General features: G+C 40.0%; 2 protein-coding genes across 3 annotated transcripts in view; one reads left to right on the top strand and one right to left on the bottom strand.

Annotated features, from left to right (window-relative positions):
* LOC124278065 (interaptin-like) overlaps positions 1-21,112 on the bottom strand; it is a 280,656-nt gene that overhangs the window by 92,963 nt on the left and 166,581 nt on the right. The window lies entirely within an intron of this gene.
* Positions 1,485-16,836, top strand: LOC124278066 (ribonuclease P/MRP protein subunit POP5-like). Of its 2 annotated transcripts, none has more exons than XM_046713823.1 (5): positions 1,485-1,609; positions 1,749-1,891; positions 12,205-12,342; positions 14,624-14,707; positions 15,828-16,836. In XM_046713823.1, exons 1-5 carry the CDS (start codon positions 1,590-1,592, stop codon positions 15,932-15,934), a joined length of 492 nt encoding a protein of 163 aa, XP_046569779.1. In that variant the 5' UTR covers positions 1,485-1,589; the 3' UTR covers positions 15,935-16,836. The 2 variants fall into 2 exon arrangements, with proteins under 2 accessions (XP_046569779.1, XP_046569780.1); XM_046713824.1 differs by having other exon boundaries at positions 1,510-1,592.

The raw sequence follows: 21,112 nt of genomic DNA, 5'->3' as shown, positions 1-21,112 counted from the left end.
CATACCTGACAGAAAGATAGAATAACCTAATTACCCTATGACCTTGTAATGGAATGATCCAAAGCAATCAGAGACCTGCATTAAGCACTTAAAACAATATTTGCCGACAACTGCTCATTGCGAACACAATGAACCTCTGTTGAACCCAAAACAACACAGGTGTATATACATTTTGATAAAAATAACGCAACACATGAAGTTAATATAAATGCTTTTATTTCACCCTATTACACTATAAACCACAAGTAACATTTAATAATATCTTGCATTGTTAATTAAGCATAAATAGAGATATTCAGGATCAAATTCAATAGTCATAGAAGAATCTAGCTTGGATATTGTTCTGTGAAAGAATATGTTTATCATGAAAAACTTAAACACAAACTGTTTGATAGGTTTGCTTGCTGCTATGTGGTAGGTTCCCATCTAAGCAGTATGCTTGGTGTTTGTAAATAATGTAAAAGGTCTGAACTAGACAAACCACAGATTGATAGAATGAACAACACCTTAGCTGCATGTTTCACTTCGTCATAGAAACAGCCTGACCACTTGATCCTAGGACCAGACAAACTACTGACACGTATTACAAGCAGCATGCCACAATGTATACAACAATAATAACACAAGCCCATTGAGAGTATTGGTACAACCACTTATTCCAATTAGGGACCTTGGACAGCTAGCAAAGGTGACTGGGGACTGATTTTGTTAGTGAGTACCATTAATTATATGGTCTCTGATGTTAGATAGGATATTCAACATGTACAATGTGTGAGGGTCAAGTTTAGTATCCCCATCATGACATGATCAGTTAACACCCTTTATGTGGTCTCTAAAATGTTTTGACTTTGAAAAGCATGTCAGCAATGGGGGTCAAAAGTCTGAAGGTGTTTTTGGTACATCATATTAGCACACCACTTTTGTTGATCCAACAAGCACGGTAAGAATCTGAAGATCTAAGGAAAATAGCCTGGGATTCGAGAGTGTGATCATAATACTCCACGACGCCTCAGAGAAGCGAAACATAGGTCCCTCATAAGTAAACATGCATGTCATTTCACAATGACTGGTCAAATATCTCCAACTGACCTACGTGTAAGCCTCATGCTTAATTAGCTTAACTAATGAAATATACTCACTTGAAACAGCTGTCAAGTCACTGCATCACTGAAGAACATCTCCAGACTACATCCATTGGTGATGCTTCATCCTGGCTGGGTGTCACTGTCAGGCTGTTTTTTTTACCAAGTTTTTGTCAAACCGGTGCAGATCACTAGATGTCAACCACTTTTGATCCACACACTTACTCGTGTATCCTTTCTGGACATGTTGTAATGTCTCTCATTCTTTGTCTCCCATAAGTATAAATAACATAGAGTATTTTGCAAGGCCATACAATGTTAAAGGTCGCGATAAGTTATATTCGATAAATGTCAATATTTTCAGCTGGAATATAGAGGGCGTTTCAAAGAAAACTTCCGCCAGGGGCAGATAACTCTCACCGTGTTTCACAACACACATCTGACTGATGTGTTAATGTGTTGTCAACGAACACACGTTTATTAGTCAGAAACAAGGGAACTTCAGGGATGGTGCGGGTTAAAAGAAGGTTGTCAAATAACGATATATTCTTGCTTCCATAGTAATTGTATTAAAAGCACTTTACTGTCGAGTAACGACTTTTTCTTACAGCAAGTTTAGTCCTGTTAATTATTTGTCCGACATAAAATAAATTCTGTGTTCAGCAGGTACCTCGTGTGTGAGGTAATGGCGGAGGATAACAATCAGCTACAGAACACCAAGGAGTATGATGTGTACCGCGCCGTTTCTAGCGCCATCAGCAGAGCCCATGGCGACTACGGCATGGGGTTCTTGAGAACATCCCTAAATGGTCAGTCAATCCATCTGCCATGGTCTGCAGAAATGTTTTAACACATACCAGGGTTAGAAAACTGTTTAAAGCACACGCAAAAGACTGCTTATGACCTTTTAAGCTACAAGCTAAATGAAATTTCAATAAGCAAAACCTTAAAGAATAATTCCAAAATCAGTAACGGTTATTTTTCACAACCATAACTAAACGTAATATGATAAGACACTACTTAAAACAGGGGAAAAGTGGTGAGGAATAAGTCCTGCACACTGGGCACCATATTTAATTTTTTTTATTTCCACTTTTTGGTTAGATTTGCATCCATTTTATAACAACAATACATACATGTGTATGTGCATATAAATGTACACAGGATTGTGGCTCATTTAAATGTCATATCTAATACATTACGCTGGATTGCTGAACAGTATATGTAGACTCGACTAAAGGTGTCATAGATGTACACAGGATTGTGATTCATGTAAATATCATATCTAAGACATTACACAGGGTTGCTAAAAGCATATGTAGAGACGACCAAAGGTGTCATAGATGTACACGGGATTGTGATTCATTTAAGTGTCACATATAAGACATTACACTGGGTTGCTGAATAGCATGTGTAGAGACGACCAAAAGGCATGAACGCTTGCTTGTTTACATTTTGAGAATGCTGTAAATTTTGTTGCTTGGTAGTATCTATATATTTCTTGATGTAAAGGTTTGAAATTTGGTTTGATTTTCCTAATAGTATATCTGTAAGGCATAAGTTGTTATAAGAATAATTGCATTCAAAGCATTATTATTCATACCCTTAAATCCAAATAATACATTCTCTTCATTGAATTCAATGTTTCCTTCACTATATTTTGCAAGCCATTCTGAAAGTTTTCTCCATATGAGTTTGGCATATTGACAGGTATATAAAACATGTACAATGGTTTCAAGTGGATCATTACATAAAGAATATGCTGGGGATTCAATGTATCCCATCTTAAATAACAAGTTATTGGTACTCAATATGATATGAATGATTTTAAACTGAAACCCTCTTCATTCACTACTTTGTGTACATCGTTTTACCATAAGATTAATATTCTTCCACTCTGTACCCTAGTACTATTTTAGCAGTGTTTTGAACTTTGTAAAAGTTGGGTCTAATATACTTAGCCTTGTTTATTGCTTATTATTGACATGTTATAAAGCAGAATGGGTCTAGAACTGGGTTCAACACAAGGATTGGTGTTGTATAAAAATTATCACACTGATTTTCTGACTCCCCCATAAGTCAGAAAGTCTGTTTTGATATTATATCTTTTTACAAAGTTTTTATGATCATATATTTTTCCATCATCATCAATCATATCTCTAAAATATGTTACACCCTTTTTATGCCATTGCTGTAGATATATAGGTTCACTCCCAATTCTAATAGCATTGTTATACCAAATAGATTTTGACATGTTCTCTTCATCACTTCTGTTTTCACCATTATCACAGCTGTACATGTATGTTGACCTTGAGGAGAGTACCTCCTTCCAAAACCTATCATGGATGTGGGGAGTAATCTTCTCTGTAATGTAATTGGAATCTGCTAAATAAAGTACATTTAAATCAATGATATATTCTGAGACCAGCTTTGTCCAGATGACATTGCTATAGATTAACCTTGTAATCCAACTCAGTTTTTTGAGCTGCTATAACAGTTTTTACATCAGGAACACTTATACCACCATATTTAGGTGGTAACTGCATAATATTTCTTGGGATTTTCTCAATTTTACCCTTCCAACATTCTCTTCCCACCGAGGTTACTTGTCATATCTTCCTACGAACCTCTGTTCTAGTACGTCCCTTTCATGGTGTGAGTGTTCAGGATTCGTGATTGGCTGCAATGAGATTTTGCGACGTTGTTTCAAAAGTGACCATTCGCAAGGCCTCAGTAATTACCGTATGCTTTGGGAAAACTAGAACCTCTTCCCCTGCGCGATGTGCAAACGTTTCGCCTAGACGGATTTCACTCATGTAATGGCGGATCAATGGAGTCTCCATTGACAATGGACAAGCTAGCCATTAAATGTTTTGTGTGTCACATCAACACAAATCCCCGGCAGAGGAGGGATATTTGTGGCCCCACATTTGCTTGTATTGGTCAAGTTGGATCTAAGTCGATGTAACACGTTTTCTGATTGGATAGAAAGAAGGAAGATAATTCGTATTGCGACTTTTTGCTGCTAGGGGATTTTATGAGAACCGGGAAATATGGCCGTATTAGACCAGATGTTTGTAGGAAGATATGACAAGCAATCTCTGTCGGAAGAGAATGCCATCCCAAATGAATTGGTAACACTTCTTTTTTAAAATCTTCCACTGTTTTTTCAGAGGGTCTAGGGATACTACTATACAAATGGTTACAATTTTTCCTTATCCTGACTCATGCTTATTGCTTGTCTTCTTCTTCTGGCGAACCTAGTGGAACACTTGTATCTCCCAATTGAAGTTCCCTTCAATAAAAAATCACTCATTAGTACTGACCACGAGTTACCTCCCTTCCACAAGCGCGGGAACGAGGGCGCCACCTGAACCCATGTGCCTCACTCTCTCCTTCTTCGCCCAGTGAGCTGGTCGTGAGAGCGCCTGTGTCTCCCAACACACTATATCCTTTTAGTTTAGTACCTCTTATACTTAGTATAGAGGTGTAACTATTATCCTTATTCAACTTGCATTGATTATTAATGGTGTTTCTGCTGTTTATTCACGGTTCGCCGTGATTGTTCAGTAGTTTACGTTAATGAGAATCTGCACAGATTGTAAACTACGTTATTCCGCTACTGATCCACATTTAAAATGCCCTAGTTGCATTACTCCATGTTCTTTTGTTTCTCGTTGTAAATTATGTATTAATTTACCAATTTCTGCCTTTGATAAATATTTATGTTCCGTTTTTAGACGGAAGGCAGATAAATCTTGCAAACAATCTTCAGTCATGGCTATTAGATCAGAAGCTAATATTCCCTGTCAATGTTGACTGACGACCCGCCACCGGCTGGTGGCATGCCTGAGTTCCCTCGGGAGAATAGCGTGGGACGCAGTCCGCTATGTCCAAGCAGCGACCTGCATCTCAAGACCTGCCGTCTTCTCAGTCTAAGACTAGGAAAACGTCCATATCATCACATACGTTTCGAACCCTAGGTCTACAGCTACGTCAAAAGGGAAATCTACAAAATCTAATAATTTTGCCTCCGATAGTTTACCTATCACAGAATTATCTTTATATGATGATGACATTCCGATTATCATTCCAGATGCTCGTCATAAGAAACGTCTTGTTTCTGCGACTGTTACCTCAGCGCAGATTAGCACACAACCGGAGATGCCGACACTATCACCAGAAATTTTATCTGAGGGTCCCGTCACCTCTGCAGAGAGACATCCCTCATCAACGCAGACCGCTTCAGACGACTTGATCAACCAGATAATGAGGGTGATGGAAGACCGCTACGGCTTACAGAGGCCTCAGAGCAACCGGCCTCAGAGCCCACCCCATATCAAGTCATACAGGGCCTCAGAGCCGGCCTTGGCTTCGCGTAGGGCCTCTGAGCCCATAGACGCACCTCCACGAAGGGCAACCCTGCCCGGAGTGAGCTCTTTGCATAAGGTATCCCAGGCCGCCTCCGTGAAGGAGCTAGAGCCTCACCTTTTGCAAGAGGCTTCGCGGAGAAGGAGCGCTTCGCCGAGCACGCACCTTGTCATGCACGAAGGGCGTTCGCGAAGCAAGCGCTCATATGTCGATACGGACACTGACTCGATACATTCGCGAAGGTCGCGAAGGCTAAGTGGCTCCAGTTCTTCATCGCCTAGAAGATCTACATCGCCTAGAAGAGCTTCGTGAAGCCCCCAGCGTTCGCGAAGCCCCCAACGTTCGGAAGATATAGTAGAGTTCGCGAAGTCCCCAGCGTTCGCGGAGGGTGTCTCCTCCAAGGTCTCCTTACACTAGCCACTCGTCAGTCCGTTCATCACAGTCCTCTCATAGATCTTCCTATAGATCTAGGACTCCGACATGTGACCCTACGTCAAAAGAGGAGGAAAGTATCATTTTCTCAGATGCTGAGATTAGATACTGGATGGTGAATGAGTTACAACGTGTTTTTTTCATCGAAGAACGAGAATTCAACTCAGACTTACGTCATGAAGAATGATGATGTAGACTATTTCACCTTACCTCCTATTGATCCGATTGCAGCGGTACCAACTAATCTGGATACAGCCTGCTCTAAATCTTCGGAAGCCCAAACGCAGATCTGCAGACAATTCTATTACGGAATTGAACAGCAACCTTGTTACAGCGAATAAAACTCATATCGTCAACGATTTCTGAGAAGAAATATGTACAACAAGTTCAGCTTTAATTCTACAATTATGACGATACATTCATGTATACAGTCTACAAGTTGACAACTTGCAAGTTTTATTAAACCTTTATATAAGGAAGTCGGAATTATCTTCAAGACTGAAGTTACTTTCACGACAGCCAGGAAAATAACCTACCCAGCATTAATATTATAGAGCGAGGTATTTCGCGCCGGAGGTTTCGCACGTTTACCATTAACCCTCGAAACACGTGGTTACTCGGGTAACTTCGGGAAGCTACGGTGAAGACCGACGATTGTTCTAATATCAACGACGGCACTATATTATACAAGGTTCCTTTTCCTGCTACACCGGTGACATCACAGCGCGGGTACTCTACAGAATCAAAATGCCTTGTTCTGATTGGACCGCGATGGACAACGCCCTACACAGAGGTCGAGCATAGTTCACAGTTCAAGACTTAGGTTGCAAGTGACAACATTATCTCAGTGAGCATCGTCAAGGACTTCGCAGCGAATTTTCCTCGACGACTGTATACAAGTGGATCCAAATCCACAGCGTCTCAGACTACAGTTGAATTTCATCATCAAGACCAAGAGATTGAATGTTTGCGCAAGCGTCTCCTTAGTAGAGCCGGAATCGAAAACACATCTGTACGTAGACGCGTCACTACAAGGTTGGGGAGCCCACCTTACCGGCAGGACAGCCTCAGGTCTATGGAGCAATCAAGAGAGCAAATGTCACATAATCTGCTAGAGATGCAAGCAGTTATAAACGCCATAAGTCACTGGAGCAACCTACTACAGAACGCTCAGATAATGGTTCACACAGACAATTCAACACTGGCGTTTTTTTATGTGAACAAACAAGGTTCAACTAGGTCACAGAACCTACTGACTCGATGTTTCAGACTGTTCGATCGAATCGACAATCTAAACATAGACGTCAGTACTTGCCACATTCCAGGAGCATAGAATGTATTAGCAGACGCTCTCTCTGGGCTACACCTACCGTCGCCGACAGAATGGATGCTCCACACACAGGGAAATAGGATCTCCTCTGATAGACCTATTCACCACTCGGTTCAACAAGCAACTGACAACATTCGTATCGCCAGTGCCAGACCCACTAGCATGGGCAACAGACACACTAAGCAAGTCTTACAGAAAATCAGTCAAATGCAGAGCCTCCATCTGATTTGGTCACGCCCTACTGGCTAGCGAGAACTTGGTTTCCAGATCTCATACAAGAAATCGGAAAACTAATTCTTCAGCTCCCACAACGCTCCAATCTATTGATACATCTGCCCACCAAACAAGTGCACGATACACCAGAAGCATTCCAACTTCACGTATGGATTGTATCAAGGCATGTCTGAATAAGAGGTTATTCTGCCAGAGCGGCTACAGCGGTCACGCTTGCACGACATAACTCGACTCGTAACTTATACGATGACAAATGGCACAGTTTTGTCAATTACGCTGCTAAGAAAGGATTTACAACCAGATATGCTACACATCCTCAAGTGGCAGATTTCTTATGTTATCTACGTTAAACTAAGAATCTAAAAGGCTCAACCTTGTCCATTTATCTGGCAGCTATAAGTTCTGTCATACTATGAGAGCGGGCGTCAAGTTGACAAAACGCCAGAGTTACTCGGTTTGTTACAAGCGTTCCGATTGGAGGATTAGAAACGGAAGTTTCACGCTCCAGCTTGGGATCTAATATAATGCTCCAACACCTCACTAGTGAGGTTTTTTTGAACCATCGCTATCTACATCGTTTGAATCACTGACCCACAAAACCTTGATCCTGTTAGCACTAGCTACGGCCACCAGGATGTCAGATTCACGCACTGGATTACGAGAGAACACGCTTTGATGATTTTCATAACATAGCTCATCTGGGACTTCGCTGGGATTTTATAGGGAAAACCAACTGCCAGGTCAACCAGACAGATTATTCCACGTCCCAGCTCTCTCATCCATACTTGGACCGCATGATACGATGGATCTATCACTATGCCCAGTTCGTACACTGAAAATATATCTCCAACGATCCAAATAGAGCAGGGGATATTCAAGAGATTATTTATCCCTATATCTACAGCTACGCAGACGGAAGTCTTACGTACTACTATCTCTATCTGGATCAGAACTGTCATACTACGTGCCTACAAGGCTGTAGGACGCGACCCTCCAAGAGCTTCTAATCCTCACGAAATTAGAGCGCTAGCCTCAACTCTCGCTCTACATGGGAATTGTTCGTTGAATACCATAATGGAGGGATGTTTCTGGAGATCCGATATGGTGTTTGCCAACCACTATCTCAGAGATATCACCACCAAGGAAGTCTCAGGTATCCACCGTTTCGGTCCCATGGTCCTCGCTCAACAGTTGACAGTTCCACGGAGAAGATAAGTCTATCTTACAGATTTTATGCTTATCGTATGACAGTACTAATAGATACATGATATCTATATATTTTGCTTAAGTTTAATTTATTATCTTAAGCTCAGTACTATGGTGTTTATATCATACTATATATAAGCTAACAACTCTACGGAGTTTGTTATTATATATTTAGCTTAAGTTAATCATATCTTAAGCTCAATTCTATGGTTACATTATAATGTATTAGCTAACAAACTCTACAGAGTTTTTGCTATTATATATTTTGCTTAAGTTTCATCATATCTTAAGCATTATGGTTACATTATAACATGTATTAGCTAACAAACTCTACGGAGTTTTTGGCTATTATATATGTAGCTTAAGTTAATTCATATCTTAAGCTCAGTACTATGTTTATATCATATAAGTATATTAGCTAACAAACTCTAAAGAGTTTTTTGCTATTATATATTTAGCTTAAGTTTCATCATATCTTAAGCATTATGGGTACATTATAAAATGTATTAGCTAACAAACTCTACGGAGTTTTTGGCTATTATATATGTAGCTTAAGTTAATTCATATCTTAAGCTCAGTACTATGTTTATATCATAAGTATATTAGCTAACAAACTCTAAAGAGTTTTTTGCTATTATATATTTAGCTTAAGTTTCATCATATCTTAAGCATTATGGTTACATTATAAAATGTATTAGCTAACAAACTCTACGGAGTTTTTTTGCTATTATATATGTAGCTTAAGTTTATTCATATCTTAAGCTCAGTACTATATTTTATCATATAAGTATCTTAGCTAACAAACTCTAAGAGTTTTTAGCTATTATATATTTAGCTTAAGTTTCATCATATCTTAAGCATTATGGTTACATTATAAAATGTTTTAGCTAACGAACTCTACGGAGTTGTTTTGGCTATTTAGGTAGCTCAAGTTAATTATATCTTAAGCACAGTACTATACTCATATCATAAAGTATATTAGCTAATAAACTCTAGGGAGTCTTTTGCTGTTATACGGTACTGTGATTCTATATCATACTATATATATGCCTACAACTCTTAGGAGTTCTACTATTATACATATGTTCAGCTTAAGTTTCAATCCTTAAGCTCAGTCATATGTTCAGTTCATGACATGTATTAGTTAACAAACTCTCAGTAATTGGTTACTATTATACAGCTTAAGTTATAGTTATATCTTAAGCACAGTTATATTATAGCTTATATATATGCATATTGTAAGCTTAATACTTTGGTTCATTATAAAAGTATTCACTATAAACTATCAAGAGTTTATACTATCACATTAATGGCTTCAGCTTACTTAATGTTATATATACTTTTATTATATTCAGTAAATTGTAATAACCCTTATATGGCAGCTGATAAGTTAACAGCAGGAATTCTTCAGTTCAGTGCCTTTATGAAGTTCCCATAGGGTTATTGCAATCATCTCAGTTCAAATCACTAATTAGTAAAATCCAAAGTATATATAATCCCACCTCCTTATCCGTAGGATTCTACAAGCAATAAGCATGAGTCAGGATAAGGAAAAATATGAAATTTTTAGAGTAAAATTAATATTTTATACTTATCCTGACTCATGCTTATTGCTTGTCTTCTTCTTCTGGCGAACCTAGTGGAACACTTGTATCTCCCAATTGAAGTTCCCTTCAATAAAAAATCACTCATTAGTACTGACCACGAGTTACCTCCCTTCCACAAGCGCGGGAACGAGGGCGCCACCTGAACCCATGTGCCTCACTCTCTCCTCATATACTGAGCCCAACACCTGAATTTCCAGGGAAATCCAAAGTGTTATGTGGGGAGGATGGGAGGGCTTACCTCATGAGTCAGGATAAGTATAAAATATTAATTTTACTCTAAAAATTTCATTTTTGGAAGTAGTAGTGACTTCAATACAACATGTCTTCCCAACAGTGTTAGGGTTCTTTTCGTCCACATTGCCATTTTTGTTTCAATTTTCTCAAAGTTTTTGTTATAATTCAATTCTGTCATATTATCTAAGTCAACGTCAAATTCTATACCAAGTAATCTAAACTGAGTCTGTGACCAGTCCGTTTCCCACTCTTGACAGAGCTTATACCTTGTTCTCTTTTTTGACTCAATCCAAAGCAGTTTAGTTTTGTCAGCATTAACCTTTAATCCAGAAAATCTTGCAACAGAAGATAAAGTATTCATTGTTAATACAACACACTTGATATGGATGTGCAACTTCTGCATTATTTACACACGACTTTTTTACTTGCCCCTTCATCAGGTGAATGCATGTGATGAAGGGGAAACGTCGTGTGTAAATAATAAAGAAGTTGCACATCCATATCAAGTGTGTTGCATTACCCTACCAACTTCTAAATGCCTATCAAACATCGTATTCATTGTTGCGTAGAGGCTGTTGTCTGATCCGTTAGAGTTAGTGTATACACACCCTACACACTGCAGGTAGTGTAGTATCATCTGCAGACTGGGCAAGAAGAGGTAGTAGGTTTCCCATATGTATACCATGTATATTTCCATTACTTCTGATCATATTTGCTAGTATCTCTGCACACAGTATAAATATATATGGTGATATTGGGATATTGCAACATATGTTGTACACACACTCTGTAGTATCTTCTTTTTATTGGTATCTGGGGCGGTGGGGTAGCCCAGTGGTTAAAGCGTTGGCTCGTCACGCCGAAGACCCGGGTTCGAATCCCCACATGGGTACAATTTGTGAAGCCCATTTCTGGTGTCCCCCGCCGTGATGTTGCTGGAATATTGTTAAAAGCGGCGTAAAACCAAATTCAGTCAGTCAGTTTAATTGGTATCCAATTTCAATATTCACATTATTCAGGGTTTTTTGTCCATTTTTTCAAGGTCTTTAATTCACATGTAACACCTACACTGCCTACCGCTTTACTAGATTTCTCAGTTTTCTTTTTGTCAGGACTTATCCCCGATTCCTCACTACGTTCCCCTTCACACTTCTGTTTTAAGTAGTTTGTTATCATATTATTTGAAATAATGTTCAATCATAAATACCAATTTGACAAATTACACGTAGTTGCTAAGCTCCGCCATCATTGAATCGGAAAACCCTGATGTTATACTAAGCATGTGATTGGCTATAAGTTCCATAGATTATATTTTCAGAATTCATTGTTAATTATCTTCAATAAATAGAGTGAAGTAAGTCCAAACTGAGTATGACGATGTTTATAAATATACGACCATTTTCATAACTCCAAACTGAGTATGATTGACAATGGTTTTATAGGTCCATTTTCATAATTTTTCTGATTTAAATCAACAAAAACATGGGATGCTGATACAGTCTGCCTTTATTAAAAAATTTAACACAATTATGAACATACTATTACCTCACCCCACGCCTCCCGTGAGAAGATGATAATGAACTTATTGAGAGTTGTTAAAATGGCCACAATTATCATTAGGATTCAGCTGTCAGAAGCTGCTTGTGATAATTAAAGCTATCTGGATATACACAGATGTTGAATTTCACCAGTCATATTCACATTTCAGTGAAATATCTCAACATTGGAACAGGAATGGCATTTATTCGAATCAGACGAGGAGCTCAGCATCTCTTGCAGACAGCACTTGCATTTGTCAAGAAAATTGGCAACATCAGTGTTAGTGTGAGAACGCTGCACGTTGCAGGTAATATAACAATTTGTTCATTACACTCAACCTTCATGGAATAGCTTTCACAGGATCGAATATTGTGGCAAGTTATGTTTAGTATTTGTCATTGTGGCCAGGATATTTGACATGGGGGCAACTGTAGAAAGTGATATTAGCATAAGACAAAATATTATGGATGTCAACTCATTCTTTATTGTATGCACAACGTTTCAGGGCTATTCCTTGCCCTTTTGTCATTCACCTGACGAAGGGGCAAGAAATAGCCCAGAAACGCTGTGTATACAATAAAGAAGTTGACATCCATAATATTTTGTCTTATACTTGAATACCAACTTCTATATGCCTGTGAAGAACCTCGTGATATTAGCACTATGACCGTCATATCTAGTGTAGACTTATACCCTATATAGCGTTCATTCTGTCCGTCCGTCCGTCCTGAAACTTTGTCCGGAGCATATCTCTTAAAGTTTACATGCTAGGTTCACCAAACTTCACACACATGTTAATCATTACCCATTGATGTGCCTTTTGCTATTTTAAAGTATTTCAGAATTTAGTTTTTTGGCTGTTTCCATGGAAACACGACTTAGGCTGTGACTATGAGGATGTCATCTTGTCCAGAGCAGATCTTCCAAACTATACATGATAGCTTCATCAAACTTGGTACACATATCAAGCATGATCCCTAGATGTGCCTTTTGGGGTTTAGATCCAGATATGAATTGTATTTTTTTCTGTTTCCATGGGAACACGACTTAGAGCCAGATGTGTTCAATTATTTTGTCCAGAGCATATCTCCTAAAGTTTACATGCTAGGTTCACCAAACTTCACACACAGGTTAATCATTACCCATTGATGTGCCTTTTGCTATTTTATAGTTTTTTCAGAATTTAGTTTTGTTGCTGTTTCCATGGAAACACGACTTAGGCTGTGACTATGAGGGTGTCATCTTGTCCGGAGCAGATCTTCCAAACTATACATGCTAGCTTCATCAAACTTGGTACACATATCAAGCATGATCCCTAGATGTGCCTTTTGGGGGGTAGATCCAGATATGAATTGTGTTTTTTGCTGTTTCCATGGGAACACGACTTAGAGCCAAATGTGTTCGATTATTTTGTCCAGACCATATCTCCTAAAGTTTACATGCTAGGTTCATGCTAGGTACGTGCAAAATGTATTTGATGGTTACCTGACCACGGCATATCATCGAAACTATACATGCTAGGTTCACCAAACTTAATACACAAGTTAGTCGTGACCCACAGATATGCCATGTGCTAAAAAATAGCAATCTTCATCTACGTCCATTGTGTGCAACATGAGACAGTCAAGTTCAATTGTATGTCAGGTTTCCACGGAAAACACAAAAAAATCTAGTTTCCATAAATTATTACCGTTATCAGTACATGCCAAAACTATTATCTAACATGTATATAAAGTTTAGTAGAGTCAAAGAGAAAGTCTTGTGAGCTGCTGATCCTTGTCACATTATATATATCAATATCAGTCATTTCCATGTCCCAAAGTGGGAAGCGGGGGTATGTGAGCTTTGCTCACTTCTACACTTGTTGTAGTAGTAGCGCAAAGTTTGCTCAGAACACAGAGGTGCATGGATTCATTCATGGGATTCAATTTTAGATTGGGATATTCCTTTCATTCAATACATTGCTGGCTGAATATATTACAGTTGGTACCTTTAGTTGTCACGATTGCTATTTGTGACAGTTGTCTTAGGCATTGGACAGAGTCGCCTCCCTTAATCGAAGCAGTAAACACTAATCACAGGTTTCAATCTCACGTTTGCCCTTACAGGGCCAGTACATCTCACGAGGTGCTAGTTCCAGTATGAAGCTTGTATGATCAGTACTGTACCAGTGCAGTTTGATTGAGGGTTTCACTAAAGAGGTGAACATATAAACTTGAGGGGCGATGGGGTAGCCTAGTGGTTAAAGTGTCCTCTCGTCGACGCTGAAGACCTGGGTTTTGATTCCGCATGTGGGTACAATGTGTGAAGCTCATTCCTTGTGTCCCCTGCCGTGATATTGCTGGAATATTGCTAAAAGTGGTGAAACTGAAACTATTGACAGGTGTCTTCCCAGATTAAGCTGAAACACTGTGATTTTCAGTACCGTTAGAAATGTGGTTTCAAACGGCTCCCCACACTCATTTATGAATCACTTTACGGGACATTGCTAAACATCAAACAGGACATTGATAAACATCAAACAGCCTCTGAAGCCACGATGGATTGTGTGTTGTACATGGTAGTCACTGGTTCTCCTTCTGTCACAGGGACAATCCGCTCCTGTCAGAAGTTCCTCATCAGATATCACAAACAGCATCTCCCAGACTTCCTCCAGCACTGCTCCACACCAGGTAAATATGAACTGTTTCACACTAGGTAAATACAACTGTTATACAGATTGTAAATAGTGTCACACCAGGTACATGTAAGCTGTTTAGGAGACGGTTAATACACAGTATCACATCAGGTGACCACACACTGCTCCACACTAGATAAATACACCTTGTCACACCAGGTACATATAAACTGCTGCACACTAGATAAATACACCTTGTCACACCAGGTACATATAAACTGCTGCACACTAGATAAATACACCTTGTCACACCAGGTAATTATAAAATAACTAGTCAAAGTAATATTCTTTTAAATCCTAAAAGTATTTTACTGTTGACAAGTTATGAAGTGTATATGGGGGAACAAACAATCTGAAAACATTTTCTTGCACAATTACATTTTTGGCCAATAGAAATATTAAAATTTTATGTTTTCAGCTGGTAAAATTCATTTTTATTTTTTTTCGTAATCTTGAAAAAATACGACCAGCAGATCCATTAAACAAGAAATAAAATTGGTCTGGCAGTACTAGTTCAACATGTTTCCGTGCTGGCAGTACTAGTTCAACATGTTTCCGTGCTGGCAGTACTAGTTCACTAGTTCAACATGTTTCCGTGCTGGCAGTACTAGTTCAACATGTTTCCGTGCTGGCAGTACTAGTTCAACATGTTTCCGTGCTGGCAGTACTAGTTCAACATGTTTCCGTACTGGCAGTACTAGTTCAACATGTTTCCGTACTGGCAGTACTAGTTCAACATGTTTCCGTGCTGGCAGTACTAGTTCAACATGTTTCCATGTTGGCAGTACTAGTTCAACATGTTTCCGTGCTGGCAGTACTAGTTCAACATGTTTCCATGCTGGCAGTACTAGTTCAACATGTTTCCGTGCTGGCAGTACTAGTTCAACATGTTTCCGTGCTGGCAGTACTAGTTCAACATGTTTCCATGCTGGCAGTACTAGTTCAACATGTTTCCGTGCTGGCAGTACTAGTTCAACATGTTTCCATGCTGGCAGTACTAGTTCAACATGTTTCCGTGCTGGCAGTACTAGTTCAACATGTTTCCATGCTGGCAGTACTAGTTCAACATGTTTCCTTGCTAGTGCTTGCTTCAAATGTCCTTGTTTCCCTTACAGAAGAGAAACTCCGGGTTCAGAGGTCCATCAAGATCGCCTGTGAGAAGGTGAACATGTACAAGTACCATTCTGAGAACCAGGGAATTGAGGAGGGAGAGGACCCCTGATGTCTGGAGAGTCTCAGCAGAGGGGACTCCTGATGTATGGGGAGTCTCAGCAGAGGGGACCCCTGATGTCTGGAGAGTCTCAGCAGAGAGGACTCCTGAAGTCTGGGGAATGTCAGCAGAGAGGACAGCTGATGTCTGGAGAGTCTCAGCAGAGAGGACAGCTGATGTCTGGAGAGTCTCAGCAGAGAGGACCCCTGATGTCTGGAGAGTATCAGCAGAGAGGACTCCTGATGTCTGGGGAATCTCAGCAGAGAGGACAGATGATGATTCAGCCTAGAACAGGGGACAGATGCTGATTCAGCCTTGAACAGGGGTACAGCTGATTCAGCCTAGAACAGGGGACAGATAATGATTCAGCCTAGAACAGGGGACAGACGCTGATTCAGCCTACAGCACTGAGATAAGCTTCTGATTCAGCCCAGAGCAGGGGACAGCTGATCATTCAGCCTTGAATATGGGGACGGATGCTGATCAGGCTAGAACATGGGAACAGTATTATTTCAGCTTAAGGACAGCATCTTGGTATGGGGAAGGACACATATTGCAAATCATCACAGATCATCATTCCGAAGGTATGCTAGGTTAGTAGGGCACTGTGCAGGTATTGTCCACAACCAACAGGTGGCAGAACAAGTCCACAGGAAACAGATCCCTTTGTCATGTAATGGAATTCGAAAACTGAAAAACATTAAAAGTGAACTAAACTGGCATAACTTGTTCTGTGTGAACTTTGGTCTTGTTGATACGATCTGAGAATGAGTTAGTTACCATGGTGACCAGATATCTGCATTTCCCAGGTTTTTCAAAATATATTTAGGTCATGTGCATGTGCTGAAAATTGTATTCTCTAAACAAGAATGTATATATTGACCATCAATATTTATTAAAGAGTGCCAGAAATTGGAAGATTATTGTTTTATTCCATAGAAATAATCTGAATGAGCTGTGACCAATCTGAATGGCAACCAGAGAGCTTGGTAGTCCTACCACTAGTCAACTGGGGCGGTGAGGTAGTCAGTGGTTAAAGTGATTGGTCGTCACACCAAAGATTCCTCACATGGGTACAATGTGTGAAAACCAATTTCTGGTGTCCCCAGCGTTGATATTGCTGGAATGTTGCTAAAAGCGGCCTAAATTCATAGTCGCTCGCACTCACTAGTCAACTTCCATGGGATGCCTCGTCATATCATACAGAGTTTATTCAAACAATGTTATTCAGTTTCAATTTTTAGAATCTAGTGAACATGTAGAATGACAACTTTTATTGACAAAATCTCCTGTAATGTGAAATACTATTTATCCTATGTTAGCATGGGTTATACTGCTCACCATCAGAGGTCTGGACAGGTAGTGACATCTGTAGCAGATGTAGCACCATAGCCATGGAAACTCAACATGTGTGTGAAGTGAGCTGTGAGGGCTCTGTATGTTATTCTGACCAGTTTAGAATAAACACATTTATTTACAAACAATGAAAAGTCTGACACGTGATGTAATGATGTATCACTGTGCAGGAATGTTAGTGGAACGAAGGCATCTCGCTCTGGCAGCTAAGGGACACAACTCTTGCACAGCCCAGCTTGCTGCATACCACTACCTACATGATGAACAAGTTCCTGTGATCTCATTGTTCTCTTGGACACAATAGGATCTTTTCTCGTTAATTGTGTCAGTAAAACTAGAAATCATTTTGAGTTCACAACTGTTTATTATGCCTATGAAATGCTATACAAATAGAGAACAAGAAGCTGTTCAGTTTGAGTGTTGATCTTGACATTTGGTAAACACAGTACAATATTGTAACCTTAAGCTTGCATGTTTGGTAACACAGTACAACATTATAACCTTAAGCTTGCATGTTTGGTAAACACAGTACAAATTATAACCTTAAGCTTGCATGTTTGGTAAACACAGTACAACATTATAACCTTAAGCTTGCATGTTTGGTAAACACAGTACAACATTGTAACCTTAAGCTTGCATGTTTGGTAAACACAGTACAAATTATAACCTTAAGCTTGCATGTTTGGTAAACACAGTACAACATTATAACCTTAAGCTTGCATGTTTGGTAAACACAGTACAACATTATAACCTTAGGCTTGCATGTTTGGTAAACACAGTACAACATTGTAACCTTAAGCTTGCATGTTTGGTAAACACAGTACAACATTATAACCTTAAGCTTGCATGTTTGGTAAACACAGTACAACATTATAACCTTCAGCTTGCATGTTTGGTAAACACAGTTCAACATTATAACCTTAGGCTTGCATGTTTGGTAAACACAGTACAACATTGTAACCTTAAGCTTGCTTGTTTGGTAAACACAGTACAACATTGTAACCTTAAGCTTGCATGTTTGGTGAACACAGTACAACATAACCTTAGGCTTGCATGTTTGGTAAACACAGTACAACATTGTAACCTTAGGCTTGCATGTTTGGTAAACACAGTACAACATTATAACCTTAAGCTTGCATGTTTGGTAAACACAGTACAACATTGTAACCTTAAGCTTGCATGTTTGGTAAACACAGTACAAATTATAACCTTAAGCTTGCATGTTTGGTAAACACTGTACAACATTATAACCTTAAGCTTGCATGTTTGGTAACACAGTACAACATTGTAACCTTAAGCTTGGATGTTTGGTAAACACAGTATAACATTATAACCTTAGGCTTGCATGTTTGTTATGTGACAACTCTTAAGAATTTTTTCCCCACCTTGGAATTGCTGGTATATTGCTTAAAGCGATGTAAAATCTATCTCACTCACTCACTCTATACAGGGGGCATTGGCCTGGTTAAAGCTTTCGCTCGTCACGCGGAAAACCCAAGTTCGATTCCCCAAATGGGAACAATGAGTCAAGCCCATTTCTGGTGCTGGAATATTGCTAAAAGTGGTGTAAAACTATACTCACTCACTCTATACATGCCACATCAGCTGGCAATATTGGAATCTGTCCCTGGCAACATGACAGTAGGTACGATGCAACTTAGGAGTCGTCAGACTGAAAGAGTTGGTTGTTTGCATGTCAGGGAACATGACAGTAGGTACAAGGCAACTTAGGAGTCGTCAGACTGAAAGAGTTGGTTGTTGCATGTCAGGGAACATGACAGTATGTACGATGCAACTTAGGAGTCGTCAGACTGAAAGAGTTGGTTGTTGCATGTCAGGGAACATGACAGTATGTACGATGCAACTTAGGAGTCGTCAGACTGAAAGAGTTGGTTGTTGCATGTCAGGGAACATGACAGTATGTACGATGCAACTTAGGAGTCGTCAGACTGAAAGAGTTGGTTGTTGCATGTCAGGGAACATGACAGTAGGTACGATGCAACTTAGGAGTCGTGAGACTGAAAGAGTTGGTTGTTGCATGTCAGGGAACATGACAGTAGGTACGATGCAACTGAGGAGTCGTCAGACTGAAAGAGTTGGTTGTTGCATGTCAGGGAACATGACAGTATGTACGATGCAACTTAGGCGTCGTCAGACTGAAAGAGTTGGTTGTTGCATGTCAGGGAACATGACAGTATGTACGATGCAACTTAGGAGTCGTCAGACTGAAAGAGTTGGTTGTTGCATGTCAGGGGAACATGACAGTAGGTACGATGCAACTTAGGAGTCGTCAGACTGAAAGAGTTGGTTGTTGCATGTCAGGGAACATGACAGTATGTACGATGCAACTTAGGAGTCGTGAGACTGAAAGAGTTGGTTGTTGCATGTCAGGGAACATGACAGTAGGTACAAGGCAACTTAGGAGTCGTCAGACTGAAAGAGTTGGTTGTTGCATGTCAGGGAACATGACAGTAGGTACGATGCAACTTAGGAGTCGTCAGACTGAAAGAGTTGGTTGTTGCATGTCAGGGAACATGACAGTAGGTACGAGGCAACTTAGGAGTCGTGAGACTGAAAGAGTTGGTTGTTGCATTTCAGGGAACATGACAGTATGTACGATGCAACTTAGGAGTCGTCAGACTGAAAGAGTTGGTTGTTGCATGTCAGGGAACATGACAGTAGGTACGATGCAACTTAGGAGTCGTCAGACTGAAAGAGTTGGTTGTTGCATGTCAGGGAACATGACAGTAGGTACGAGGCAACTTAGGAGTCGTGAGACTGAAAGAGTTGGTTGTTGCATGTCAGGGAACATGACAGTAGGTACGATGCAACTTAGGAGTCGTGAGACTGAAAGAGTTGGTTGTTTGCATGTCAGGGAACATGACAGTATGTACGATGCAACCTAGGAGTCGTCAGACTGAAAGAGTTGGTTGTTTGCATGTCAGGGAACATGACAGTATGTACGGTGCAACCTAGGAGTCGTGAGACTGAAAGAGTTGGTTGTTGCATGTCAGGGAACATGACAGTATGTACGATGCAACTTAGGAGTCGTCAGACTGAAAGAGTTGGTTGTTTGCATGTCAGGGAACATGACAGTAGGTACGATGCAACTTAGGAGTCGTCAGACTGAAAGAGTTGGTTGTTGCATGTCAGGGAACATGACAGTATGTACGATGCAACTTAAGAGTCGTCAGACTGAAAGAGTTGGTTGTTGCATGTCAGGGAACATGACAGTAGGTACGATGCAACTTAGGAGTCGTCAGACTGAAAGAGTTGGTTGTTGCATGTCAGGGAACATGACAGTAGGTACGATGCAACTGAGGAGTCGTCAGACTGAAAGAGTTGGTTGTTGCATGTCAGGGAACATGACAGTATGTACGATGCAACTTAGGAGTCGTCAGACTGAAAGAGTTGGTTGTTGCATGTCAGGGAACATGACAGTATGTACGATGCAACTTAGGAGTCGTCAGACTGAAAGAGTTGGTTGTTGTATGTCAGGAACATGACAGTATGTACGATGCAACCTAGAGTCGTGAGACTGAAAGAGTTGGTTGTTGCATGTCAGGAACATGACAGTATGTACGATGCAACTTAGAGTCGTCAGACTGAAAGAGTTGGTTGTTGCATGTCAGGGAACATGACAGTAGGTACGATGCAACTTAGGAGTCGTCAGACTGAAAGAGTTGGTTGTTGCATGTCAGGAACATGACAGTATGTACGATGCAACTTAGGAGTCGTCAGACTGAAAGAGTTGGTTGTTGCATGTCAGGAACATGACAGTAGGTACAAGGCAACTTAGGAGTCGTGAGACTGAAAGAGTTGGTTGTTGCATGT

Source organism: Haliotis rubra, unplaced genomic scaffold, assembly GCF_003918875.1.
Source record: "Haliotis rubra isolate DU_JTF1 unplaced genomic scaffold, ASM391887v1 Scf230, whole genome shotgun sequence".
Lineage (NCBI taxonomy): Eukaryota > Metazoa > Mollusca > Gastropoda > Lepetellida > Haliotidae > Haliotis > Haliotis rubra.
Note: the sequence above shows the minus strand (reverse complement) of the source record. Positions and strands in the feature narration are given on the sequence as shown.

What these genes read in the sequence shown, in the direction of transcription:
- LOC124278066 (XM_046713823.1), top strand. Translation starts at nt 1,590, where the DNA reads ATGGTGCGGGTTAAAAGAAG. An exon ending in CTTGAGAACATCCCTAAATG is followed by an intron (nt 1,892 to 12,204) that starts GTCAGTCAATCC and finishes TTCACATTTCAG; the next exon opens with TGAAATATCTCAACATTGGA. An exon ending in GAGAACGCTGCACGTTGCAG is followed by an intron (nt 12,343 to 14,623) that starts GTAATATAACAA and finishes CTTCTGTCACAG; the next exon opens with GGACAATCCGCTCCTGTCAG.